General features: G+C 62.8%; 9 protein-coding genes across 9 annotated transcripts; 4 read left to right on the forward strand and 5 right to left on the reverse strand.

Annotated features, from left to right (window-relative positions):
- Positions 1-98: 98 nt before the first annotated feature.
- JCM10292_003549 (heat shock protein Hsp90 family protein) lies at positions 99-3,058 on the forward strand (the record flags this gene model as incomplete). Its single annotated transcript, XM_076649098.1, has 8 exons — positions 99-251; positions 325-342; positions 407-464; positions 577-1,003; positions 1,068-2,034; positions 2,099-2,425; positions 2,495-2,610; positions 2,674-3,058. The coding sequence occupies 8 exons, from the start codon at positions 99-101 to the stop codon at positions 3,056-3,058; spliced, it is 2,451 nt and encodes an 816-aa protein (XP_076505322.1).
- Positions 3,059-3,353: 295 nt separating this feature from the next.
- Positions 3,354-5,089, forward strand: JCM10292_003550 (uncharacterized protein; the record flags this gene model as incomplete). The annotated part of the gene is made up of 6 exons (XM_076649099.1): positions 3,354-3,425; positions 3,812-3,874; positions 3,966-4,089; positions 4,144-4,578; positions 4,668-4,894; positions 4,955-5,089. 6 exons carry the CDS (start codon positions 3,354-3,356, stop codon positions 5,087-5,089), a joined length of 1,056 nt encoding a protein of 351 aa, XP_076505323.1.
- A 364-nt stretch (positions 5,090-5,453) lies between these two features.
- Positions 5,454-8,356, forward strand: JCM10292_003551 (uncharacterized protein; the record flags this gene model as incomplete). Its single annotated transcript, XM_076649100.1, has 10 exons — positions 5,454-5,523; positions 5,592-5,646; positions 5,728-5,992; positions 6,077-6,180; positions 6,245-6,314; positions 6,382-6,408; positions 6,466-7,371; positions 7,437-7,742; positions 7,803-8,183; positions 8,264-8,356. 10 exons carry the CDS (start codon positions 5,454-5,456, stop codon positions 8,354-8,356), a joined length of 2,277 nt encoding a protein of 758 aa, XP_076505324.1.
- Positions 8,357-8,743: 387 nt separating this feature from the next.
- On the forward strand, positions 8,744-10,600 carry JCM10292_003552 (uncharacterized protein; the record flags this gene model as incomplete). The annotated part of the gene is made up of 9 exons (XM_076649101.1): positions 8,744-8,977; positions 9,103-9,214; positions 9,275-9,313; positions 9,410-9,523; positions 9,633-9,720; positions 9,816-9,883; positions 10,018-10,218; positions 10,292-10,347; positions 10,493-10,600. The coding sequence occupies 9 exons, from the start codon at positions 8,744-8,746 to the stop codon at positions 10,598-10,600; spliced, it is 1,020 nt and encodes a 339-aa protein (XP_076505325.1).
- A 316-nt stretch (positions 10,601-10,916) lies between these two features.
- Positions 10,917-13,500, reverse strand: JCM10292_003553 (glycoside hydrolase family 18 protein; the record flags this gene model as incomplete). Its single annotated transcript, XM_076649102.1, has 15 exons — positions 10,917-11,050; positions 11,108-11,192; positions 11,257-11,379; positions 11,438-11,476; positions 11,545-11,685; positions 11,743-11,775; positions 11,831-11,974; positions 12,028-12,065; positions 12,135-12,267; positions 12,376-12,490; positions 12,550-12,562; positions 12,625-12,663; positions 12,719-12,737; positions 12,802-13,302; positions 13,357-13,500. 15 exons carry the CDS (start codon positions 13,498-13,500, stop codon positions 10,917-10,919), a joined length of 1,701 nt encoding a protein of 566 aa, XP_076505326.1.
- A 461-nt stretch (positions 13,501-13,961) lies between these two features.
- JCM10292_003554 (uncharacterized protein) lies at positions 13,962-17,145 on the reverse strand (the record flags this gene model as incomplete). The annotated part of the gene is made up of 11 exons (XM_076649103.1): positions 13,962-14,371; positions 14,430-14,963; positions 15,018-15,105; positions 15,166-15,587; positions 15,647-15,859; positions 15,923-15,939; positions 15,999-16,141; positions 16,204-16,294; positions 16,370-16,716; positions 16,821-16,873; positions 16,995-17,145. The coding sequence occupies 11 exons, from the start codon at positions 17,143-17,145 to the stop codon at positions 13,962-13,964; spliced, it is 2,469 nt and encodes an 822-aa protein (XP_076505327.1).
- Positions 17,146-17,556: 411 nt separating this feature from the next.
- JCM10292_003555 (uncharacterized protein) lies at positions 17,557-18,736 on the reverse strand (the record flags this gene model as incomplete). The annotated part of the gene is made up of 2 exons (XM_076649104.1): positions 17,557-18,546; positions 18,626-18,736. The coding sequence occupies 2 exons, from the start codon at positions 18,734-18,736 to the stop codon at positions 17,557-17,559; spliced, it is 1,101 nt and encodes a 366-aa protein (XP_076505328.1).
- A 2,063-nt stretch (positions 18,737-20,799) lies between these two features.
- On the reverse strand, positions 20,800-22,021 carry JCM10292_003556 (uncharacterized protein; the record flags this gene model as incomplete). The annotated part of the gene is made up of 2 exons (XM_076649105.1): positions 20,800-21,840; positions 21,923-22,021. The coding sequence occupies 2 exons, from the start codon at positions 22,019-22,021 to the stop codon at positions 20,800-20,802; spliced, it is 1,140 nt and encodes a 379-aa protein (XP_076505329.1).
- A 2,083-nt stretch (positions 22,022-24,104) lies between these two features.
- Positions 24,105-25,322, reverse strand: JCM10292_003557 (undecaprenyl diphosphate synthase family protein; the record flags this gene model as incomplete). The annotated part of the gene is made up of 5 exons (XM_076649106.1): positions 24,105-24,284; positions 24,376-24,490; positions 24,551-24,652; positions 24,709-24,825; positions 24,886-25,322. The coding sequence occupies 5 exons, from the start codon at positions 25,320-25,322 to the stop codon at positions 24,105-24,107; spliced, it is 951 nt and encodes a 316-aa protein (XP_076505330.1).
- Positions 25,323-25,340: the final 18 nt, after the last annotated feature.

Genomic DNA, 25,340 nt, shown 5'->3' on the forward strand with positions numbered 1-25,340 from the left:
GAGGATTGCCCTTGCTGCCGGCTCTTTCCACGTAGATCGAGCAGCTCTCCCTTGTTCATTCGCTCGCACCCGCACTCGGCTGCAGTTGGAAGCCCGGGATGCGCTTCACACGCTTCTTGCCAGCGCTGGCAGCGCTCGCCTCAGGCGCAGCATTCGCCAGCGCGTCAACTCCAGTCGATGATGCCGCCTCTCCGCAAGTCGCCTTTCTCGCGCCAGAACAGCTCGCGGCCGGCGAGAGCTTTGCGTACCAGGTGTGTGTGGCTCCTTTGGGTCTGTGCCGATTTCAGCAGCGCTGACCTTTGCTGCTGTGCTGGATCCCTGTAGAGTGATATCGCTCGCTTGGTGCGTACAGCTGCCCCGCCTCTTCAAGAGCATGAGAGCTGGCAGCTGACCTGCTGAGATACAGATGCGAGTAGTCGTCTCTCACTTGTACCACGACCGCGATGTCTTCATCCGCGAACTTCGTCAGTCCCCTTCTCTTTCTCTTGCTTCCGACAAGTCCTAAGCACTTCGCTGTCCATACCGAAGTCTCTGTCGTCCTCTGCTTTCCATGCTGACCTCTGCGGCGATCTGCAGTTTCGAATGCCAACGACGCCCTCGAGAAGGTCCGCCTCCTCGCACTCACCGACACCAAGATCCTCGAACCGGCAGAGCAGCTCAACGTGACTGTCCTTGCGGATGCTGCCAGCGGGCGTATTGTTATCCGTGACTCGGGCGTCGGCATGACGAAGGAGCAGCTCGCCGCCAACCTCGGCACCATTGCCCGCTCGGGCACGTCCGAGTTCCTCGAGAACCTTGACAAGGGCGACGGGTCCAACCTGATCGGCCAGTTCGGTCTCGGCTTCTACTCGAGTTTCCTCGTCGCCGACCGTGTGACTGTCGCGAGCAAGACTGCCGACGAGCCGGAGCAGTACGTCTTTGAAAGCGAGGCCGACGCCGAGGGCTTCAAGATCGTCAAGGACCCGCGTGGACCGACGCTCGGGCGCGGTACCGAGATCACGCTGTGCGCCAATTCGCGGAACGGACTTCTCACCGCGAGATCGTCGCTGACAGCCGTCCTTCCGCAGCCACCTCAAGCCGGACGCTCGCGGCGAGTACCTCGATGTCAACAAGCTGCGCTCGCTCATCCAGAAGCACGCCGAGTACAACTCGGCGCCCATCTTCCTCTGGTCGAGCACCTCGCTCGATCCGTCGGCGCCCGTCGCACCGAAGACGCAGGCTGAGGAAGATGAGGCTACGGTCGAGGACGCGGATGAGGACGAGGACGTCGCCGAGGTGGACGAGGCTGCCCAGTGGGAGCTTGTCAACGACCGCCCGCCTCTCTGGATGCGCGAGCCGAAGGACCTGTCCGAGGAGGACTACGAGAACTTCTTCAAGGCAACGTTCAAGGAGGCCGATGCTCCGCTCGCGTGGTCGCACTTCAAGGGCGATGCCGGCTCGACAGCCTTCCGCGCCCTGATCTACATCCCCTCGGCGCTCCCGAACGACTTCTACAGCAAGGACTACGTCTCGCTCAACTCGCTCAAGCTCTTTGTCCGCCGGGTCTTCATCACGTCCGACCTCGGCAAGGACTACCTCGAGCGCCACCTCAACTGGATCAAGGTTTTCATCGACGTCGATGATCTCCCGCTCAACGTCGGCCGTGACAGCCTGCAGAAGACGCGTGCGCTGGCGCAGATCAAGCGCAACCTCCAGAAGCGCATCTACGACCTGTTTGCGCAGATCGCGGCCAAGGACCCGGAGAAGTTCAACGAGCTGTACAGCAAGGCGGGCACGGCGCTTAAGGTCGGCGCCGTCGAGGACTCGAAGAACCGTGACCGCATCGTCAAGCTCTTGCGGTTCGCGACGTCCGCCTCGAACGAGACGACGGGCCTCGAGGACGTCGTCGCGCGCCGCAAGCAGGGCCAGACGCAGATCTACTTCATTGCGGGCGCGGGACAGACCAAGGACCAGCTCGCGCGGAGTCCGTTCGTCGAGCGCATCCTCGCGCGCGGCTACGAGGTGCTGTACATGACGGACCCGATCGACGAGATGGTGCGCTTCCCGGCGAACAGCTTCCCTCTACCCGTGCAGACAGCTGACGCTCTCGCTGCGGCAGCTCATCAACTCGGTCCCGACCTTCAGCGGCCTGCGCTTCCAGGACGTCGCCAAGGACGGCGTCAAGTTCGGCGACGAGGACGAGTCGGCCGACGCGGACGAGGACGAGCTGCGCACGACGTTTGCGCCGCTCGTTGCCTACCTCAAGAAGGAACTCGCCGAGTTTGTCGACAAGGTAACACTCTCGACGCGCCTCACGACGTCGCCGTGCCTCGTGACGGCGGGCACATTCGGCTACTCGGGCAACATGGAGAGGCTCCTCGCGGCGCAGAACGCCGGGCAGGGAGGAGACAACTTCATGCTCAACTTCGCCCGGATGCAGAAGAAGGTGAGGGCCCTCCCGTCTCGTTACTCGCAAGTCCTCGGAGCGAAGCAGCTGACCATGCATGGCGAACAGAACTTCGAGCTCAACCCGCACCACCCGCTCGTCGAGCGCCTGCTTGAGAAGGTCGACGAGGCCGGCGAAGACGAGGACGCGCTCGCTGAGCTCAAGGACTCGGTCTCGGTGCTCTGGTACGCATTCACGACCTGCACGCCGAAGAATAGCCGCTGACTCATCCCTTGCATCACCCGCAGGCAAACGGCGCTGCTCAAGTCGCAGTACCAGGTTCCGGACCCGAACGCCTACTTTGCCCAGGTCGAGTCGATGCTCCGCCGCTCGCTCGGCGTGTCGCAGTCGGTGCAGGCCGAAGTCGACGTCAAGCCCGCGCCGCCGGTCGAGACGGGCCCGCCGCCTTCGGAGGCGCCGCCGCCCCCGGGCGAGGACGACGATTTCCTCGCGCGCGAGGAGGCGCTAGAGCACGAACAGGAGGAGGCGCAGCGCGAGGCTGAGAAGCAGGCAAACAAGTGGGTCGACTGGAAGGACGTCAAGGACTCGATCCGCGACGGGATTGTCGACACGGCAAAGGCCGTCGTGCCCGACTACGACACGGACCAGGTGGTCGCGCACGAAGAGCTATGAGGAGGGCGTCGTAACGTGACGGAAAGCAACGGGCAAAGCAAGGAGTCCAACGCAGGTATCGCTTGCAACGCAGTTCGTTCTCTCTGGTTGGCGCCGAGGAGAGACGCTTCTTCCTCCTCTCGCTCGAGCCTCGCTTTTCTCGCGCGTCTGCTGTGCTCCATTAGCGCTGTCTGACCGAGCTCGCCGCTTTAGGAGAGTGTCTCGCGGCGAGCGAGGCCCGTGCGGTGGTCCGCTGTCCGATCGCGTCGCTTCTCCCTTCGAGTGCTTCTCCCTCTCTCGCTCGCTCGCGCTCAGGATGGTCTCGAGCGACGTCGTCAAGGGTCTCCGCCAGCAGCTCGCCGCGGCCAACAAGGCCATGAACGCGCAAGTGAGCTTGTCGTCCCGCTCGCGTCTCCTCTGCGCCCCACTTCGCGCGAAGTCCGTCTCCACCGCCCACCCGGCTGAAGCGCTTGCTCCAACACCGTGGGAAGGGCTTTGCGGTTGGAATGCGCGCGAGTCCGAGCGCGCTGCAGCGCGTCACCGACTCGTAGGCTCTCCTCATCGGGACGAGCCGAGGGGGGAGGCTTCGTCCCAATTTTGCTCGGACTCTTCCAGAAAGGGGCTCGGCGTGCTCAAACGGACTCACCGAGCGCTCGCCGTATGTGCCAGACTGGCGGGGAGCCCTGCGCTTGTTGCTCTCGGCTTGAATGGCTCGCAACGCTCACGACTTTATCGCAGTGACACGCACTGACGATGGCCTCTTTACCTTGGCAGACATGCGTAGACATTCTCATGCGGCTCGAGAACGAGGTTGAACCGACGCACGAGCTGCTCAAGGTGCGTTTCCAGCGGTTGCAGTCCGGCGGCCTGCTTGCGCAACAGCGGAATGCCTGGTCCTAGTGCAGACGTATATTGTCGACGCGCACAGGAGACGAAGATTGGCCACACCGTCAACAATATCAAGGAACAGGCGTGCACCCGCGACGTCGGGACCCTCGCTGCCTCCCTTGTCGCCAAGTGGAAAGCCGCCATCGCTTCGTCCACCGGGAATGGTGCGTTACTCTCGGCACCCCTTCGGACCTTGTCATTGATCCGCGTCAACTCAGGCGTCGCCAAGTCTTCGGCCCTCCCGCCGTTGCCCGTGTCGCCGACCGACAGCACGTTCCCCTCAACCTCGCGCACCAGCAGCAGCAGCTCCGGCACGAAAGGCAAAGGCCGTTTACTCGCTCCGACGCCGGCCTCTCCTCCCGGTGGAGGTCCATCGCCTCGCCTGAAGGTCGTCACGCGCCCTGCCGCCTCGTCGGCGACCAAGCGCCCTCGCCCGCCGAGCGCGTCGCCCTCGCCCGACTCGGACGAGTCGCTCCCGCCGCCCCCGACCAAAGTGCCAAAGCGCGCTGAGCCTGCTAGGACGCACAAGACTGATCAAATCGACGTCAAGAGCGCGTTTGTCAAGGAGCCCGGGTCGGACAAGGCGGTCGACAAGCAGAGGATGGCGTGTTGCGAAGCGCTGTACGACGCGCTCGCTTGCGACTCGACGGCTGGTCAGTCTCGAGCTCTGAGTTCCGTCCTCAGCTACAGGGAAGACGAGCTTACTCCGACGATATCTGACTGACTCGCGCTATGCTCACAGCGAAGGATGTCCTCCTCTACAAAGCCGTGGACCTTGAGCTATGCGTCTGGACCAAGTGCCCTCCCGATCAGGACGACGACCGCTTCGTCATCGGGACGAGCCAGGCGTACAAGGCCAAGCTGCGCTCTCTCGTCGCCAACCTCAAACGCCCGCAACACAAGACGTACCGTGAGCGGCTCGTCAGCGGCGAGCTCGAGGTTAGCGTCGTCGTCGACATGTCGTCTGAGGTCCGCTGCCTTCCTGTCCGTCCTAGACTGTTTGCGAGACTGACCTGATCGGACCCGCAGGACTTTTGCTCGGACGAGCAAAAGGCGCTTAACGAGAAGGCGCGCCAGACGAGCCTCCAGAGCGCGCAGATATCGTCGTCGTCGGTCGCCGAGGATCTGCGTGAGAAGGCCATGTGGCGCCCTGGCGGGAGGTGAGCAAGGCTGGTTGGGTTGGCGAGGAGGGGCGGGTCGCTTCGGTTGGGAGGTTCTCTTTCTTCGGTACTACGCTTAGTTGGGTCTCCAGAGCTGGCGTGTTACTGCGCAGCTGCAGTAAGAAAGGTTGCAGAGCACGATTTGGTGACGAGGCACGCACGCGGAAGCAGACCCTCCCGAGACTGGCGGATCTCCTCGCCCTGCACTTGCTTCGTATGAGAATGGTGGGTTCTCTGATCACTTGGCAAGCGGCAGAACAGCTTGATCGAGTGGCGAGGGAAGCTCGAAGCGGTCGTCTTCTCGGAACTCGCGCTGGTCTCGCTCAGCTCATCTCGGTCACCTCGCTCGTACCGTCAAGAAAGACGCCATGGGATTCTGCGGGAGGTGCGGAGAGCCCACAACGGCGCAGCGGTGCAAGTGCGGCGGGCACAGTCGCGGTCCGTCCTCGTCCGTCGTCTCGATCAACTCGCGGCGTTGCACGCTGACGAGAGCTTGCGGCGCCCAGACTCGGCTACTCGGGTCCTCTTTGAGGGTCAACCGAACGACCGATGGCAGCAGCGGTGCGCCTAGGTCTCCCATCGTGGCGGGATATCGCATTCTTGCCCGACGAGGCGGTGCTGACCCTCCTTTGCCGCCCGCAGATACGTTTCCCGCTCACCCAAGAGCACCTCGCCCGCTCCAGACGCTCTCAAGAACTGCTCGCATGCTCTCGCGCTCAATTCCCCGACACTTGGCACCCCTTCGCGCACGCTCGTGCCCCCTGCGCGGCCCGCGAGCCCGAGCAAACTCGTGCAGAGCTTCCTCCACCAGGACGACGGCGCGGGCGAGCTTCACAGCGTGTTTGGCAGCGTTCTCAGTCCGGAAGACCAGTGGGGCTGTGCTGCGTGCCAGGCAAAGTTCCGGCAGGTGCGTTGGGCGGACCTTCTCTTGCGAATTCGGGCACACCCTGTGTACGCGGAATACGCATTGAGATGCGGCACGTGCCAACAGGAAGAGACGATCTATCCGCACCCGGACGCCAAGAAGGACGCAAAGCTGGCCGAGCTCTTCTTCTGTCGCCAGTGCTTTGCCGAGCGCTTTCGTAAGGGCAATTGGTGCGTTCCAGTTGCCTCGCACGCTCGCTCACCCTATCCTGACGTTTCTCGCTTGTCGCAACAGCAAGAAGTGCAAGTACGCGGTGCTTGCGGACACGCCTTTCGTCAAGCACGGCGAGAACTTGTGGCACGAGGTGCGGTGTTCTCGAATCTGCGAGTTACCCAATAAGAGACGCTCACTGCGAAACTCGGCATGTGCAGGATTGCTACACGTGTTCGTATTGTTCGGTAAGTAGCATGTCAGCGTCCCTTGCAGTGCCGCTGCTCACACTTCCCACTCTGCAGGACCCCTCGACGTCGCCCGTGATCGACTTTTCCGGCAATCCGTCCTGCGAGGCTTGCTTCGACGCCGAAGCATACAAGACTCGCGGTATTCCGCCCTCGCCACACCTTTCTCAGAGCGAGTTCCTCAAGAAGCCCGTCTCGGTCCTTCCCGCGCCCACCAAGTACGGTCGTCCCTCGCTGATGGCAGGCCCCCCGAGTACCAAGAACACCGTGTGGAGCGTTAAGTCCACGAACTCGCCGGGAGCGCGGGGCCTCGGCATACTCGATGAGCCCGTCGTCGACTCGCGCAAGTCCAAGCCGACGCGCCTTCAGCTCGAGCGCGACAAGCTGCCCATCGCCCCCTCGCTCAACGAGCTTGGAGAGAGGCTCCGCCGCGCCGGTCTGGCCGACTCGCCCCGCTCGGCCAGCCCGACTAAATCGACTGCCGCTGCCCCTGCTCTTACCTCGCCGACAAAGACAGCGCACGGGCCGCTCCCGCAGACCCCGGCCCGAGTGCCGCTTCCACTTTCGACGCTCGGTTCTCCTTGGTCGAGTCGCCCGTCGTCGCCTATCAAGGCGAGTCTGCCGCTGTCAACCCGCGCAGTGCTCGCGCCAACTCAGCCGGCGGTGTGCCCAAGCCCACTGCGTCCCCTGCCCTCGCCCGTGCAACGCTCTGCCCAGCTCACGAGGCCGAGTTCGCCAGCGAAGACGGCCAGTCCGGCACCAGTCACCACCGAGGCCGCAGCCGACGCGAACGACAGCGAGACGTGCCCGATCTGCATGCACCCGCTCGGTTATGGCGAGTTTGTCGAGCTGCCGAAGACCGGACGCATCATGCACCGCGAGTGCTTCCGCTGTGGAGGGTGCGAGCAGGACCTCGGCGCTGGCAAGCATGTTGAGGCGGAGGGGAAGTGGTGGCACCAGCAGGTGTGTACTGACTGTTCTTCCCTCCTGCCCTATATCTAGCTCACAAAGAGTCGTTTTCGATGCAGTGTGCGCCCGCGCCGAAGCGCTACCGGACCATCCTCACCTCGCTCGCCGATCCGCCCTCCCCTTCCGCCGAAGACTCGCCCTCGCACGACGAACGCCCTCCGCTCACCTCCGAGCTGTCTGGTCCCGACCCCTCGTGCCACGGCTGCGGACTCGCGCTCGGCTACAGCAAAAGCGTTACCGTGCCACGCAGCGGACACTCGTTCCACCAGCGGTGCTTTACCTGCGCGGCATGCAGCGGGACATTCGGCGAGGAGAAGGGCGCAAGGGGGTTCGTCGAGTCGGGAGGCCTGCCGTACCACGAGAAGGTGCGCTGTACGCGGTTGCTCAGCTCGGGCACATTGGACTGACGCTCCTGTCGGCCGCAGTGCGCTCCTCCTCCCGCCTCGCCTTCGCCACAAATCCGGTCTTCCCCCTTCTTTGCTGCCGACGCCGCTTCGCTCACTACCTCTCGCTCGACACGCCTACCCTCGACGCCGACCTACCCGCCGCAGCACATTCCTCCCTCGCCCTCGCAGGCGCCCGTCGAGCCGACCATCTTTGCGCGCCGCCCGCGCCCGCCGGCCGGGCTCGGCGGGCTGCTCATCTGCGCTGGATGCTCGGTACGCGCGACCGAGAAGGAGACGGTCATCGGCCCGAAGGGCAGGAGGTTCCACGCCAAATGCCTCGTGTGCCGCGAGTGCAAGCGCGCGCTCGACAGCGAGTGCAGGGTCGCGGACGATGGCGCGCTGAGGTGCGAGGCGTGCAGAGTGCGTCTGTGCTTTGCGTTAGCGGGTGCTGCTGTGCTCAATGTGGGGCCTGTGCTGAAAAAGTCTTGCGCGACCTGCAGAAGACCGTCAATCGCTCAAGCTACCGCACCAACACGGCCGGTCCGCCTTCGCCTGCACTTGCGCCGCCCCTTTCGCCCGTCCGCCGCATCTGATCTGCGCCGCGTCAACCTCGCCGTGCCTTCTGTGCCACGGACACTACCTCTTCCGCTCGCCTCCGCCTTGCACATCGCCCACCTGCCCCATCGTTTCGCCTCTTTTGTCTCGTCGCATTTCACGTTATGCACTCCCTCCTCTCTTGCTTGTGATCAGTATGCATTTGCGTCGTTTTGCTCTTCAGACGTCGAGGTCGGGGTCGGAGAGCATGCATCCGTCCGCGCGGTGAAATTCGAGCGGGCTTGATCTGGCCCAGAAGTCCTACTTGCGGTCGGCAGGGCTACTCACAACTCGGCACGAGTTTGCGTAGAGCGCAAGAGGGTGACCCCGACCTCATCAGCTCGAACGGCTCTCGACCGATCTTCTCACCCTCGCTTCGCCTGACAATGTCCAGCCTGAGCAGGAGTGTCACGAGCTCGAGTGCACGCACCGCCCTGCGGCAGCCAGTGCGCTCATATGCCGTCCCTTCCTTTGCGCCTTCGTCTGCGTCTCCGTTCGCCGTCTTCGATCGCGACCTCAAGCGCGCACAGCGCGACCGCGCAGCCCGCCATGTCGAGCGCAGCAGGCTCACGGACTATGTCAAGGACGACGTCGCCCAGAGTATGGTCGACCGCTTGCTGGTGAGCTCTCCCTACGTCTCGCTTGCACCGCCTTCCGTCATCGAGGCTTCATCCCTCGTGGGCGCAGGCTTCGATGTGCACGCTGAGTTGAATAGCTTACTGATGCTGTGCTGCTGCGCTTTCAGGACATCAAGCGGCGGTACCCTCTCGTGCTTGACGTTGGTTCCGGACCCGGCTATCTCGCAAGGCACCTCGACCAGGACATCACGCAGAAGGTCATCATGGTCGACTCGTCGAGTGCGTCATACCCTGAGGTAGTGTGTACTTACCAAGCTGACCGTTCGTTTCGGAGCACAGAGGAGATGCTGTATCGGGACGAGGACATCGAGACTGAAGGTCAGCGGCTCCCCTGCTGTGTGCCGCAATGCCGTGCAAGGCTGAAGCGGAACTACACTGGATGGTGGTCTCCTGCTGACATTCTCCAGTTAACAGTGCCAGTCGAGCGATTGCACCTCGACGAGGAATCGCTCGCATCGCATTTCGAGGAGAACTCGCACGATTGCATCATGTCTTGTCTGTCGATGCACTGGATCAACGACCTGCCAGGTGAGCAGAGCAGAGAAAATGTCGTCCGCGCGCACTTCATGCCTCGACCACGGAAATCGCGCTGCGCTCTTTATCGCGGGTCTGCTTATGCGATTTCTTGCGTTCACAGGGACTCTCGTTCAGATCAAGCGGACATTGCGACCAGACGGTGTATTCATCGGCTCGATGCTGGGCGGCGACACGCTCTTTGAGCTGCGGTGCGTCTCGCTCCGACCGCTAGCTGCTGCACTCGCTTCTGCGCGAGCGCGCAGCTGCTGGTAGCGGTTGGGTACTCACCATGCTTCCTTACTAGAACATCACTGCAGCTTGCCGAGCTTGAACGGGAAGGCGGCATCTCGCCCAGGATCTCGCCCATGACTGGTGCGTCTCCGTTCCTTGCTGGCAAACTTCGATCGTTCCACTGACTGCCTCTGACTCCCATATTGCGGTGCTCGCATTACTTCCCATCTCTCTACACCCAACTCTCGTTGCATATCCTGGACTACCCCACGCAGACTCACAATCTGTCACTTCCCTGCTAAACCGCGCCGGCTTCGCCCTGTCGACCGTCGACGTTGACGAGATTCAGATCGCCTACCCGTCGATCCACGAGCTCATCGACGACCTGCGGTGGATGGGCGAGGGAAACGCGGTCGTCAACCGGCGGCGACGGCTGAGTCCGGAGACGCTGCTCGCGGCGGGCGAAATCTACAAGGGTGTGCAGATGCTCGCGAGGTGCTGCTGTCCAATCTGGCCGCCCTGACCCGACGCGCTTTGTTTTTCGTGCAGAGCTGCACGGCCTCGAGGACGGCTCGATCCCAGCAACGTTCCAGATTATGCACATGGTGCGTTCCTTCACCTACTTCAGACCACTTCTGTCAATAATGCTGACCAGCGTGCCCTACCATACTGTGTCTACCACCCTCCCTCGACGCCTCGCCTCTGCCGCGCTCAACCTTCCGCTTCTCGCTTCGTCTTCGGTCCCTCCAGATCGGCTGGAAGCCCGACCCCTCGCAGCCAAAGCCAGCAGCGCGCGGCTCAGGCACGACCAACCTGGCAGACGTCATTGGCGAAGAGGGGGCCAAGCCGCTAGAGTAGAGCGTCCAGAAGCGTGAGATGTCGACGCGCACCAGGCCGCTTGTATCGACCCTGCAACCCAATTGCTCTATTCGCTCGCATGCTTGCTGAGATTATCCTTGTTGCATCCCGGGGCGGGCGATTCGGTCTGCGTCGGAGCAGAGTAACGGATCACGGCGCACGAGAGGGCGAGTTCCTCACATTCGCGCATTATGCTGACTCTGCGTGGTCCCTGTCTTCTTCTGTAAGCCCCGACCTTTAGAGGAGCTCAGGCAATGCTGACAACGCCTGTGAGAGAATTGTCCGTGATGCAGTGTTGTACGCGCACTCCCCTACTCTAGCACACCTTTCTAGCCGCCTCCGCCAGGGTCCCATCCTTGTTCTGCGTCATGCCCGCATAGATATTGCACCCCATGAGACCCGCCTCGCGCGAATACGCGCCCTTGATCGCAAAGGATTCCTCGTCGTCGTCTGCCCCAGCGAGCGTAAGCTTGGAGTATTGGTCGGATCGGAAGGGAAGGGACGCACAGGTCACCATAAGCGTCGACTCCTTCTGATAGATGAAAGGGCTCTTGCTGCAGTCGTCAAAGGTGCGCTCGCTCGAGTCAAGGTACTGAGTGAGGATGCGACAGATCAGCAGCTGTCTGTCCATGACACGGACATGTGCCATCACGCACGTCTGATACAATCAAGTCATAGATGTATGTGCCGCTGTTGACTTCAGTAGCTTTACCAGTGACCGTCTGGTAAATGCTGGAGGTTGCGCCGTCGACGCCGCCCCCATCCTTGAAGTCCGCCACCTGTGGCAAGAACACTCAGCGTCGGCACTTCCGACTTTGTGGGTGAGTGCAAGTCTACCTTCCAGCCATATCCGTAGGAAGCCAGACCCATCATGATCTGTAATTCAAGAGAGGCAATGCAGGATGAGCAACTTGCGAAGGTCAAAGGGAAAGCGAGCGTCTCACCTTGTTTGCCGGGAACTTGGCATCGATCCAGGTTTGTACGCTCGAAGGAATGTTGAACTTGGCGGCAGAAGGGGCGCACGAATCGTCGAATGCGAAATTTGGGCCGGTGATCGGGGATGAAGCGGTTGTCGCGTCGTAAGTCTGCAGGAGACAGCCCGTTCAGCTCGACGACCCGAAGGACTGGTCAAGGGAGCTCACCATGATCGTGATGAAGTCGAGGACTTCGCCGAACTGCCAACTATGCGAGTCAGCTGCGGGAGCAGGGAAGACACCTGAATCTACGAACCTCGCTCAAATCGGCTGAAGGACTGCCCGACGAATCAATCCAGGGCGATGAAGACGTGTCGGAGCTGATGAGGCGGTCTCCGACTTTCTCGCGAAGGATCTTGAAGAAGGCGAGGTAGTTGGTCAGGTCGTTCTCCACGTCAAACTGTTGGGACGGAAGTCAGCGCCCTCTCTCGTCCACAGAGGTCAAAAACGTGCGTCATCCGTAGCGCCGCTCTTTCCCGGGTATTCCCAGTCTGACAGAAGCGGGCACGGAAAGCGGATTAGCATTTGCTTCGGGCAGGAGAAGGCCGGAGGAAGCGCACCTAGGTCGACACCCTCGAAGCCGTACTCATCCATGGCAGCCACGATGGTCTCAGCCCAATCAGACCGCGACGACTCGCTTGCAACGAGCTTTGAGATTGTTTCCGATCCGCTCCAGCCGCCGACGGACATCATCTGCAACACAAGCGAGACGGTGAGCCGAAACCGCGTGACTGGCTGGCTTGAGTAGGACAGCCAGCAACTGCTCCGCAGTTGCACCACGCAGAACGCTTCGAGACGCACCGCCTTGCATCCCGCGGCTTTGGATGCGGTGACCCACTCCTTAGCAATTCCTTCGCTTGGCTCCTTCATGTCGAGCTTGCCTTTCTCTTCGACCGTTCCCGGGACAGCGCAAAACCTGCACGTGCAAGCGAGTCTGCGAGTGGCATCTGCGGAGAAAGACCGGCAAACACGGACCAGAAGCAGTAGTCTGGAGGCTAGCGTCAGCTTGTCAAATCGGAACGAAAGTTAGCCCGGAACTTTAGAACGCACCGTACATGTCAAACTTGGTGTCGGCGACGGACATGGAAACTAAGCAGGAGCGCGTCAGAGTATGACAAAGTAAGAAACGCAGGCGCGTCCGCACCCCAAGTTTCCCAGAAGCCCTACGCACGCATTGCGTCAGTCGTGCGTCGAAAAGCATGTTCAGAACAGAATGCGGAAACGCACGGCAATCTTCCCTCCGCCTGCACCATCTCTGCCTCCTCCGCTGCCAGTCCCTTTAGGGTTGTCCGCCGTCTTCGTCCCAGTCGCGGTCCCTCCCGTCCCGGTCCCTCCGCCGCCCGTCGCTGCCCCTGCTCCCCCAGCAGCTCCTGTCCCTCCGGAAGCCCCAGATGCGGCTCTAGAAGAGGTTCCGCCCGGCACACCGCCCGTGCCGCCAGCGCCGCTGCCACCAGTGGTGGCCCCTCCCGCTCCTCCTGCTCCGCCTGCACCAGCGCCCATACCAGTAGCTGCCGTAGCCCCAGTGTTTGCTGCAGCGCCGGATGCAGCAGCACTGTCCCCGCCGAAGAGCGATGTCGAGTTCGGGTCGTAGAGGAAGAAGTACCACACGCAGACGCCGACGAGCGCGACCAGAATGAAGACGATGATGCCGATCACGACATTGCGCGTCGTGTCGGATGACGCAGGGGGAGACTGCTTCTTTCGCCGTCGATGGTGATGGCGCGGCTCCTGTGCAGCGAAAAGTCAGCATCAGACTTCAGGCTTCTCGTCGCCGAGACGTACCGAAACAAGAGATTCCTCGCTGTCGTCCGAGGTACGACCATCCTCGCTATCGTCCGAGGTACGACCATTCTCGTAGTCGTCCGAGTCCTCCACAACATCTCTGTCTGGCGATGAGCGATGCCCGTGACGTCGGTGGTGGCCCATACTTCGCAGAACCAGCGGAGGGCGTCGTCGTCCTCGCCAGGCCCGCCCCTCATTGCTCGAGGAAGACGGCGGAGAGTCGCTCAAAGGTGGAGAGCCGCTGCGCCACGACCCAAACGACTCAGAGCCGCTGAACTCGTCTGAGCTCGAGTGTTCACGTCGTCTTCGCGACATGCCTAGCACGGTAGGACGCAGGCGCAGCCTTCAGGTCGCAGCAGCAGACAGGCGGACGTCCAGTGTCGTCCGCGGAATGTCCGGTCGGCATCTCCTAAGCGGGAGCAGGTACCCAATAGAGCCGCTCAGAACAGTCAAATGTAAGCCGAGTGTCAGAGGAAAGGGCAGGTCGAACGAGAACAGGGAGGCACAGACAAGCGGAAGAGGCGGAGCCCATCAAGCCATCGTTGCCGACTTCTTCGGAGCCAGCGTCCGAGTGGATGGTCGCGTTTGATCTCCCCTCTGCTCCTCTACGCCTTCTCGTAGGCCTTCGCTCCCTTGCCCCACTTACCTGCCTTCTTCCCCCAGTCCTCCCTCACGCCCCACACGTGCTCCTCGCGCAGGACCGGCTTCTGCCGCACGTCAACCTCCTTCTCGCTCGCAGGGCGGCCTTCAGGCCACTTCGCCCTGAGGTCTGACGGCTCGAGCACGCCCGAGAGGAGGTCATCTCGGCCAGATGGCAGAGGCGCCTTCTCGCCGACGGCGTGACGAGCGGGCGAGAGAGCGGCGGCGGCGGCTGCCGTCGCAGCAGCCGAGGACGTCTCCCAGCTGCGAACGTGCGCAGGGAGAGGCTGATGCACTGCCGTCACGAGGTACTCGGCGGATGACATCTCGTGCACGCGCGAGACGGCGCGCTTGAACGAGAAGCGTTCGTCCTCGCCTGCGCGACGAGGTGTCAGCGCGCGCGGGCGATGGAGGTTGCGCTCTTTCACACTCACCAGTGAAGATAGCGAGATTTTGGAAGCTCGGCGTCGCTGCACTCGGGTGGATGGGTGCCCTGGCCTCCTGCTCGAGCCTGCGCCTGAGCTGCCGCTTCAGCTGCTCCTCCTTCTCCGCGCGGTCGATTGCGCGCGCCTCGTCTCGCTCGTAAGCTGCGACTCGCGCAGTCTCCTCATAAGTGCTGATGTTCGGGCGATAAGGAGCGTCGAGGTCCTGCTGCACGTCGCCAAGCATCTCTTCGACGAGCGAGTCTGAAACCTCGCCTGCAGCGTCGTGGCCATCGTAGTGCGTCGACGCTCGAACCTGCGCTGACGAAATGGACGAGTTGAGCGGGAGGGAGAACGTCTCGGCGTCGAGAACGTGCACGGGTCCGCTCGAGCCGGGAGCCTGCGAACCGTCCGACTCGCTGAACGAGGTCGGCAGGTCATCCGCAGCGGACTCCTCGGGCGGAGGAGGGGCATTCACGGCGTCAGGGAAAAAGAGCGAGTCGATCGGAGCAGCGGCGAAGGCGAGTAGGCGGGTCTTGGTCTCGTCTGCACGGTCGACGAGGTCAGCTCGAAGCTTGCAACAGTCGAGGGGCAACGTACACAAAGCATCCAGAAGCGTAATCAAGCGGCGCGCCTCGTTCTTCGCGTTGAGAGGCAGGACAGGGATGTCGTCAAGAATGATAGTGTGCTGTACGTCCAAGCGTCAGTTCCTGATCTCAGTAAGGAACAGAGAACAGTGCGAGCGTACGAATGCCGAGCCGATCGAGATGTAGTCTGCTGGGCCGAGCGGCTTCTCGCACAGCTCCTTGAACGAGAAGCGTGCTACTCCGCCCGATACCCACGGCACGTGGACCTTCCTCCCGTACACATTTAGCGTCTGCGGCTGACCCTGCGCGTCGCCAATGACCCATCGCAGCGCGTCCTGCCACACCGCATCGTCTGAACCCTTCACGAACCAGCCGCGCGAGCGGGTACCCCAGCGCTGCCAGGCTTCGGGTGCGCCGAAATCGCCAGGCTGCTCGGCGTCGTGCTCGGGCGAGAGCGGGTTTTCGGATCTTGCGATCATGCGATAGTCGACTGGAGAAGAGAGGTTGATGACGGGCGAGCGGGATGCGAGCGCAGTGAGGAAAGGCGAGAGAGTAGCGCGCTGGATGCCCTGCTTGTACAGGTCTGCAAGCCAGCCAGTTCAGAGCTGGACGGTTTGTGAGGCAAGATCGGGGCGCACGCACCTTCGGGCACACGGTTCGAGGTCCCGACGACGACGCCGCCGAGGCGCCAGTACCAGCTCATGACGCGGCTGACGAGACCTGCGCCAGCGATGTCGACGAGCTGCACCTCGTCGAAGGCGAGGAGCCAGCCCTGCGTCTTGATGAGGTCAAGCGCGACCTGCGCGAGAACGAACTCGCGGGTGTTGAGCGCAGGATCCTGCGCGGAGCGACCGCCTAGAAAGATTGCGAGTCAGCAGCGTGCCCAGGGGCGCCCCTCAGAAGTTCCTCAGAGCGCACCAGCAAACACCGATTGCCTGCGAAGGCATGGAGTCAGCAGCTGCCATACTGGACGAAAGACGTCGGACGAGCGCACCAGCCTTGACTGATGGCGCGAGCCTTCATCTCCTCTCGACGGCTCCAGGGGTACCCGCCCTTGTCACCGCGCTCGTACCGCTCGTTCATCGCGCGCTCTTCGGCTTCATTTTCAAGTCGCTGCTTCTCCAGCGCACGGTGGATCTGCAAGACGCGAGTTGCTGAGGGCCGGACAAGCGAGGGAAAGACCAGAGAAGGGCACGCACAGCTTGGTAGAGCGAGAGGAGGAAAGCATGATAGTGGTAGCGAACCTTGTGCGGTACCGGCAAGCTCTGGAAGAAGAGGTCCATGAGAAGGCTGTATACGTTAACGATCAGTTGCAGTTCCGGTGTGTAGATGCAGCAGGCGTCGAGCTCGATTGATTGAGCGTACCTCTTTCCCGTCCCGGGCGGGCCTGTGAGCAGGAACCCCTTCGGTGTGTCGAGCCCCTCGAGCTCCTCGTGCGCTTTGAGCACCTTGACGAGTTGGGCGCCCTTCTCCCTCTCGCTCAGCTGCGCGAGCTGTCTCCGCTCCGCCTCCTGTTCGGCCGACAGCCCTGGCTCAAGGTCGGACAGCGGGGAGCGCTGGAAAGGCCAGGCGGGGACGGAGGACGTGGTTGTCAAGGCAGAAGGGGTGGACGAGGCGGACGAGGCGGTGGGAAGGGCGCGAATCGACTCGAGCAGGGTGAAGAGATGAACGGGGGGCTGGTAGTCAAGCAGCTCAGCATGGAGCTTGCGGAGCTGCGGGGGAGAGTCCGGGCCGGGTCAGGATGGTCTCTCGCGAACTAATCCTCAGAAGCATCCGCGAGGGGCAGGTCAGAGAGTCGTTGCTCGAGGCGACGCACCTGCACGAGTGCCCGCAGCTGCTCTTCATCTTTCTTGACCTTGCCCTGCGCGACTGCGCACGAAGGAAGGCGCAGAAGAAGGGAGCGAGCAAATCGGCGAGGATTGTGGGGGCGATGACCGGGTCAGCTCCGCACGGCTTGATCGGGGCGAGGGAGGACACAGGCAGGGCTTACCGAGTCCATAGTAAAGGAGGAGCGGGTCAGCCACCTGCAGCTCGTTTCCGGTTGCGGCCGATGAAGCCGTCGCGAGCGTTCGGACGATGAACGATCGGAGTGCAGGAACGGGCTGGGCGAGCCGCCGAGGTGGCCGGAACGTCCGTAGCATGTCTCTCAGTCCTGTCAGGACTGCTCAGAGCGAAGTCGAGGTAGGCGACAACGGCTGAGCCTCGAGTGCGTCGCGGCGACGAGGGGGATGGCAGTCAAAGTCGCTGAAACCTTGCCTGTCTCGAGCTTGCGAGCAACAGAAGACTTGCCATCCGACTCTGGACCACTTACGGAGCAGAAGACGCCGAGATGAGCCGACAACGTGCAGTCCCAAGACTTACCGCGGCGCGGAAGCATGATAGAGGAGCCGAATGTGCGAGGATGAGAATACAGAGGCGGTATAGAGATCACAACGACAGATAAGGGACAATTCTGGCACTGTACAGGAGAAGGTCGAGGGCGAGAACGGGTACAAGGAGAAGAGGGCGAGGGGAAACGAGAGTAGACGAGGAAGACGGAGAGCCGCATATCCTCAGCTGCGGCAGAACGCTGCCTCCTCCGCCTCACACGTTCTGGCGTAGGCAAGGTCCGCTGCGCAGTAGGCGAGCCACTTGCCCGGAGCGAACTCGCGGCACTCCTCGGTCCACTCCCAGTCGTTCGGGTTCTTCCGACGCGGGTCCTTGGCGAGAACCTTGGCGCGCAGCGGGACGGGGAGCTGATGGCCAATGGCCTTGCGGACCTTGCGGAGTGAGACGAAGCGCGAGCGGGTCGGCGGCGGAATGACGGAGCGCGAGGTGCGCTGCTCGTGCCGGCGCGGCGCCGGGACCGGCGCGGGAGTCGAGTCGCCGAGGATCGAGTCGACGAAGTAGTCATTCAGACACGCGAGGATGCGGGACTCGAGGCGCTCGGTCTCCGAGAGGGACGTGCGGTCCTCGCGCGAGTTGCGCTTGCGCGGGACGGTCCACTGCGAGAGGAGCGGCGAGACGCGTTGCCTGTGCACGCGCCGGTGCGCTGCCTCGCGCTCAAGCTCGTACCGCTCCTCGCCCAGCACGAGGTCGCGGCCGAATTGCTCGACCCGCTCGTACTCCTCGACGGTCGCCCAGACGCCCGCTGTCCAATCCTGCTCGAGGTAGTCGTCGATGACGTCCCACTTGAGCTGCCCAGCGAGCGAGAGTGCCGAGGTCACAGTCGCTGCGGGCTGCGGGTCGGAGTCGAAGAGAGACGAGGGCGAGGTCGAAGCGGATGAGCACGTCGGGTTGGGCGAGAGTGGTGGGGAAAGCGCGTCGAGGTCGTCCTCAAGCGGCTTCATGTCGTCAATCGAGTCGAGAGTGGGGTACAGACGCGGTTGCCAAGCCGGGTTCGGCGGGCTGTATGTTGCCTCGATGCGCGAGACGGCAGGGCTCGCCGACGACTTGCCGGGTGCGAGGAGGGAAGGAGCGGGGTAGCGGCGCTTGATCGGGTCGACGGGTTGCGCAGTGACCTCTGCAGGAGAGTCGATCAGGCTGTATGCAGATGCGTCGTTCTGCGAAACGCGGCAGCGCAAGGGGTGGTCAGGCAGGCAGTCTTGGAGGAGCGTGACCAGGCAGTGAAGTACAACGCACCTGCTCGACAGACTGCACTGCAGCCATGTGCTCGTACTTTCCAGGGCCCATGGAGAGGCCCAGAGCAACACCCAGCGGGCCGGCAATAGCGGCGAGGGCGAGCGAGAACATCGCGGACGAGATGGAGAGCGAGTCGGAGGAGTGGGGGAAAGGCGAAGTGAGCGTGAGGTGATGAGAAAGAGGGTCTGGAGAGATGGCTAGAGCAGCTGGAGAGTCTCGGCGAGGGTCAACTCGACGCGGGCAGGGCGGAGTGAAGGGAAGAAGCGAAAGCGACGGAGCGCGCCAAACGAGCGAAGTCGATCGCAGCGAGGGCAGCTCCCCAGCCTCCCCACAACCACGAGAGCGACCACTGAAGAGCTGAAGAGCAGCACTGGCTCTATCTGGCAGCAACAGCCGAGTCCTAGCCCGAACAGCGCGAGAGACGACGAGTAAGAGGACAAAGACACTCGACCAGGCCAAAGATGGCTGGACGCAACGTGATGAGCGCTCTCGCACACTTTGGAGCCTCTCTGAGCGCGTCAGCCGGGGGATGAAGCTCACAAGGGTCGGGCGGAAGAAGGGCGTCCACCGGTGAGGTCGGGTCAACGTCCGTCACGCTACGCGGGAGCGAGACAAGCCTGGGGACCTCAGCATGCAGGAATAAGTGAGAGGTGCGTAGGAACGGCAGGGGGGCACTGCAGGCGTCCGAGTGCATCCCTCCTCCTGGCGAGAAGGAAGATCGAGCCGTGGGAGGCCCGACAAACCGCGTCCGGCCTTCCAATTTCTTTATTCGCCTGCATTAGTGTCCACAAGACGCGTTCCGCGCTCCTGGGCTTCAGTCTCGAGCCCGTAAAGATGGTGCGGACGAGGCGAGACCGTGTCGGGACGCGTTGAGCGATGAGAATGGCGAGGGTCGCGGCGGGCGTGCGAGAGGTGACGGAGGTACGTGGCAGGGCGACATCATTGTACAGTCTATCTCTTGGTTCCTGCAAGCATGATCAGCTGTTCACGGTGTCCGTGACGAGCTGACCAGGTCGAGGCGATGAAGGGGGAGAGTGGGGAGGGCCAGTCTCCGAGAGCAGGCAGAAGAGCATCGCAAGCAAAGCTGCACGCGCGCCCAAGCAGCTTAGAGAGTTTTACACGCCTTCGCGTGGAGGAGGCTGCGCCAGAGGAAGCGGATGTTGGGCAGTGAAGCGCGGGAGGTCAAGCAGCAGAGCGCGCGAGCGAGGGCCCCAGACCGGCCTGAACAAGTCACGGCAGCGGCAGAGACGTGCGCCAAATACCCCGTACAAGCCTTACAAACTGCTGTGTCAACCCCTGCAGGACGACCAAGGTCCACCCATAGCATTGTAGCGGCCGCAACGCGGCGTTTCGGCCGAGAATCGTCGAGTAGAGGGTGTTTACGGCGGGCCATGACAGAAGAGCAAGGTCTGCAGCTCGTCAGATGCACGCTTGTATGATCCTGATTGCTGCTGTCGCCGGAGAGGCCTCTTTCGCCGACAGCAGCACCCCTCGCCGGCAGACCACCTTCGTCGTCGAGGCGACCCGTCCTGCACCCGCATCCGCAGCCGCTCCTACCCTCGGAAGAGGGTTCGTCCTCTTCAGTAAGACGTTTGATATCCTCTGCACGCATCTTAGCTGCCGTCCGAAGCGGAGGCAGCGCGTTTCAGCGGCTGCAAGCCCCAGACCAGCGAAGCGAGCGACTGGAGATTCAAGCGCGTGCGGCAGAAGGCGGTGCGTCCGGCAGAGGCGCCAGGAAATTTGGTGATCGAGGCAGTGATTGAGCAAGAAGAGCGGGCCAAACTGACCGGAGCGAAAGAAGCGGAACGAGGAAAAGCAGGGCAGCCGGAGAGGCGACCAGCACAAGGTTGATGCTCGCCAGCGAGGCCCGACGGAGGGAGGAGCACTGAACGTCTATGTAGCCAGCTTGAGGCAGCTGGAAGGCGAGCATTGCGCGCTTTGGCTCGCATGTGAGCCAGACTCAAATCTGGACTTCCGCTCGCATGCATTGAAGGTGAGACGGTGCACCGATACAGAGGGCTGCGGTACTGCTACAACAAAGAACGAGAAGAATCATACAGGGAAGGGCGAGAGACAACATGGGAACAAAGACGGGCGAGGCCGATTGCGAGATCGGAAGAGGTGCTGGTGACAAAGGGCGAAAGAGCGAAGACGTCGGTTCCCACTGCCGACCGTCAGCAGCATGCTTGGACCGCAGAAGCGGCCGTCAGGACCGCCTCCCTGCGCAGGCCGAACGCCCGCTTCTTCCACCGCCCGTTCTCGCGGCTGCGCTGAACGTCGCGCACGAGGCGCTCGCTCGCCGGGCGCTGTTGGCGCGTCCAGAGGAGGGGGCGGGGAAGGCCGCGGGACGAGACGCCGCGCGGAGACGGGATGGGCGCGAGCAGAGAGGGGCGGCGTGGCGCCGTGTGCGGGACCGAGGCGAGCGGGCTGGGCGAAGGCGACGAGGTTGCGGGAGAGACCAGCGAGTCGAGGTACTCGTCCATGAAGCCTGCGATGCGCTCCTGGCGACTGTGGCGGATCTCGGCACTTGCACGCGCCTGCCCGACCGCCTTGACCGTCGGGTCCCGCTTGTCGACGCGAGCCTCTTCGAGGCGCAGCTCGTACGGCTCCTCCTGCGCGATGCGTGCAAGACCGTGTGCCCTCGCCGCGGCGTACGCGGCACGCGTGGGGAAGTGTGCGCGGCGTTCGCACAGCCACATCGAGAGGATGCCCGACTTGGCGTCATAGGCGGCAGAGCGGAGGGGCGATGTCGGAGCGGGCGATGTCGGAGCGGGCGAGCGCGGCTCGACAGTGGAGCGCGACAACCTCGGCGAGCTGTTCGAAAGACTAAGTTTGCTGCATTGCGGCGCGATGAACGGCCCGCGAGTCGACAAAGCGGCGAGCGACGGCATGCGCTCCACGCGGCGGTTGGCGGAAGAGGGTGCCGAGGCGGACGACGGCGTGAGCACAGCCGGCTGCTGGCCGAAAGTGGGAGCGAGGTGCGTGTTGCGGACCGTCGTGGGTTTGTCCTGGAGCGACGCTGGGAGGCGACGAGCCTGGAGGGACGGCTTGGTGGAGGTAGAGCGGCGGGCCTTGCACGGGTCGATCTTGGCGCTGCGTGCAGGCTGCTGGTTGCCCTTCGAGCTGATGGGCGACGTGGCGAAGAAGTCGGACGAGGCGGCCGCCTGGCGGGTCGAGGGCGCGGACGCAGGCGTGGGCTGTTCGGCGAGGAGGGTCTGAGAGCGAGGGGACAAGGGCGAGAGATGCAACGAGATCAGTCTAGGCGGCTCATTGGCATACTGAGCAGGCTGAACGCACCTGCACGACCTGCCCGGCGAGCCACGAGGCGCAGCCAGTCGCGGTCGAGATGGCAAGTGAGGTGCAGCGTGCGGGAATGGCGAAGACGAGCGACAGCATCGTGGTGGTGTACTTTTATGGAGCGTGGAAGTGCTATTGAGCTCGTAGACAGCGGCAAAGTCTGACTTTGTGCGCGAGCGAAGTGAAGGGAAGAAGCGAAAGCGACGAAGCGCGCGAAACGGGCGAAGTCGATCGCAGCGAGGGCAGCTCTCCAGCCTCGCCACAACCACGAGAGCGACCGCTGAAGAGCTCAAATGTAGCAATGGCTCTATCTGGCAGCAACAGCCGAGTCCTAGCCCGAACAGCGCGAGAGACGACGAGCACGAGGCCAAAGACGCTCGACCAGGCCAAAGATGGCTGGACGCCATGTGATGAGCTCTCACACACCCTCTGGAGTCTCTCTGACCGTGTCAGCTAGGTGATGAAGCTCACAAGGGCCGGGCGGAAGAAGGGCGTCCACCGGTGAGGTCGGGTCAACGTCCGTCACGCTACGCGGAAGCGAGACGAGCATGATAGTCTCCTCGTGTACACACAGCTGAGAGGGGTCCGGCGACCGCCGAAGACCGCTGCAGGCGTCTGAGTGCATCCCTTCTCCTCGCGAGAAGGAAGGTCCAGCGTCGAAGGGCCCGCCAAACCGCGTCGGGCCCTCTACTTCCCCTTTCCGCCTCGTGTCTTCGCGCGAGACGTGTTTCCTGTCCCTTCCATCCACCGTGAGCCGTGCAAAGATGATGCGCACGAGGCGAGATCGTGTCGGGACGCGTTGAGCGATGAGAACGGCGAGGGCGACGACGGGCGAGCGGGGGTGACGGAGGTCTGGGGCGATGCGTTGACGCTAGCTCACTTCGTCTGTTGTTGCCTGCAAGCGCGAATAGCCGTCCATAGTGTCCGTGTCGAGCTTACGAGGGCGGGGCGATGAACCGAGAGGGTGGGGCGGGCGAGTCTCCCAGAGCAGCGAAAGGAGCATCGCAAGCAAAGCTGCACGTGCGAGTGAGCAGTTAAGGGGACTCTGCATGTCCTGGCATGAAGCAGACCGCGCTCGAGGGAGCGGACGTGGGGCAGTGAAGCGTAGGAGACGAAGCGGCGGAGCGCGCGAGCAGAGGCACCGCGATGGCTCGCAGCGGTCAACACACGGCACATTCGACGCCGCTGGTAAGTGCGACAGACCGAGACGATCTACAAGTCCGCGGCAGGGTAGCCGACCTTCAGCCCTTGCTGGCGCCGCGTTGGAACATGGAAGATAGCCGCTGCTCCGACCGGCGCAGGTCCATCAGGTCGCGTCAGTCGCCGAATGAGCGATTGAGAGGCACGTACAGCGTCCCGCGAGTTCTGGGTAAGGTCTAGACTCTGGTCGCTGTAGACCGCTTGCGGGATGTCGCGCCGCACTGACCCTCCGTGAACCGACCTCGACGAGCGAGACCCCTCCGACGCGCCGGATCCGACTCGAGCGGTCTGCGCGGGCGAGCAATCAGCGTCATACGACAGGCCTAGTCTCTGAGAGACGGACGCAGGTCGCGTCCGAGCCGGATGACAGCGAGAGATGTGCGAGGAACGGGGAAGCGACGAGGAGCGGGAGCAAAATGAGATGCAGCAGCAGCCGGCAAAGTCGGCTTTCGAACGCCTCCAGATGCCTTATTCTGAGCGGTAGAAGCAGCGAGTACAGCGAAAGGAGCGAGTTGAGCGGAGTCAGGTGAGTGGAAGGAAGGCAAGCTGCGGGCGTTGCGCGATGAGAAAGCGAGTGTCATCTCGTTCGAGCTACTTCCCTCCGCAGATGCGAGCAGCAAGCATTCGTGACGAGGTGTCCGACTTGAATGACCATCCCTAGGCTGCAGTGCTCAAGAATCGACGAATGAGACTTGACTGGCCGGCTCATGGACTTGCACTTGACTGCAGCTGATGGACTCGCAGACACCTTTCTCGACGCTGCAGCTTCGTTACGTAGAGAAGCACCCCAAGAGAAGTCGAAGGTAGCAATGCGAGCGCTGCGAATGAAGGGCAGAAACGGCAGACGCAAGCGGGGTCGACAAGCCAGAAGCACAGGAGTACCGCCGCGTGCTCGCATGCCCAAGATCGCGAACATGCAGTAAATATGTCAACAAGGATACAGAACCCAGAACAACCGGTCCACATCCCGCCGCCCGCCATCTCACGCCTTCTCGAGCGCATCCCTTCGCCCGCCGACGAATCCGGTGCATTGTGCCAGCCCGGCCCACAGGCGCGCGACCCAGACTTCGGCCTGGTACGAGAGGAGCGGCGGGAGGATGTCGGCGACTGCGATGTCGGGCCAGTTGGGCTTGATAAAGTGTAGGATGGTGGACTCGCTCGCCTGCGTGGCACCCACCACAACTTGTCAGCGAACGTTGCTCGCGTGGGCGGAGCTATTCGTACGAAGTAGAGCAAGAGGCGAGCCGACGCACCTGCCACAGGAGAAAATCGCTTAGTCGGCTCACGCCAGAGGTGCGGATGAGTATGTCGAGGGGAGGGGAAGCAGAGGTGTACAGATTGGCCGTGATGGCCTCTTCGGTGATGTCCCTGCCAACGCCTCGCGAGGTGAGCACCTCCACATAGCTGGGAAGATCGACGAGAACGCACGAAGGCGCGAGCTTTCCACCTGCGCAGGCCTCGGCGGTGCGCTTGATGGCTGTCGCAATCTCCTCTTGCGACGTGTACGGGCAGCACAGGTTCAAGATGCCCCTGCAAGATTGCGAGTCAGTTCCGGCGAGCGAAACAGGCGCCGCACGAGTGCGCACTTGGTGTTCTGGGCCGTCATGTCTTCTGCCTGTGCGCACGAGTCTTGCACGTCGAGCGGGAGGAGGTCCCGCCGGCCGAGCACGCGAATCTGCACGCCGTACTGCTGTAGCAGTGCGCTGTGGGACTGCGAGTCAGCAGTGGTCGCCAGTAGAGGGGCGGAAAGCAGCACCGCGCACCCGTGCTGGCATATTTCGACGAGTCGAGTGCGCGCCATGCCCATGAGAGCGTCGACCTCCTTCGGGTCGCGGTTGAAGTTCTCGATCGAGAAGGCGTAGACCGTCACGTGCGGGATCTCGAGCTTGAGGAGGAAGCTGAGGACGCGCTTGAGGGCGTCGAAGCCCTCCTCGTGGCCGACGCGGACGGGGAGGTTGCGCACACGTGCGCTGCGGCGGTTCCCGTCCATGATGAAGGCGACGTGCTTCGGGCGTGGACCGAGGCGGAGGGCGGCGATGAGGAGGGACCGGAGCGAAGGGTGGAAGAGAGACGGGATCCAGGCGAGGACGGACGAGAAGGGGAGGTGGACGTCGTCGTCGTGCTCTTCGTGTACGTCGCCTGGTGCCGTGCGCAGTCTCGCCGCAGCAAACCACGCGAGGGCATGCACGAGCGAAGCCATCTACGCTGGAACGAGGCG

This window comes from Rhodotorula paludigena, assembly GCF_050403205.1.
Source record: "Rhodotorula paludigena JCM10292 DNA, Rt_paludigena_JCM10292v1_ctg21, whole genome shotgun sequence".
NCBI classification, from domain to species: domain Eukaryota; kingdom Fungi; phylum Basidiomycota; class Microbotryomycetes; order Sporidiobolales; family Sporidiobolaceae; genus Rhodotorula; species Rhodotorula paludigena.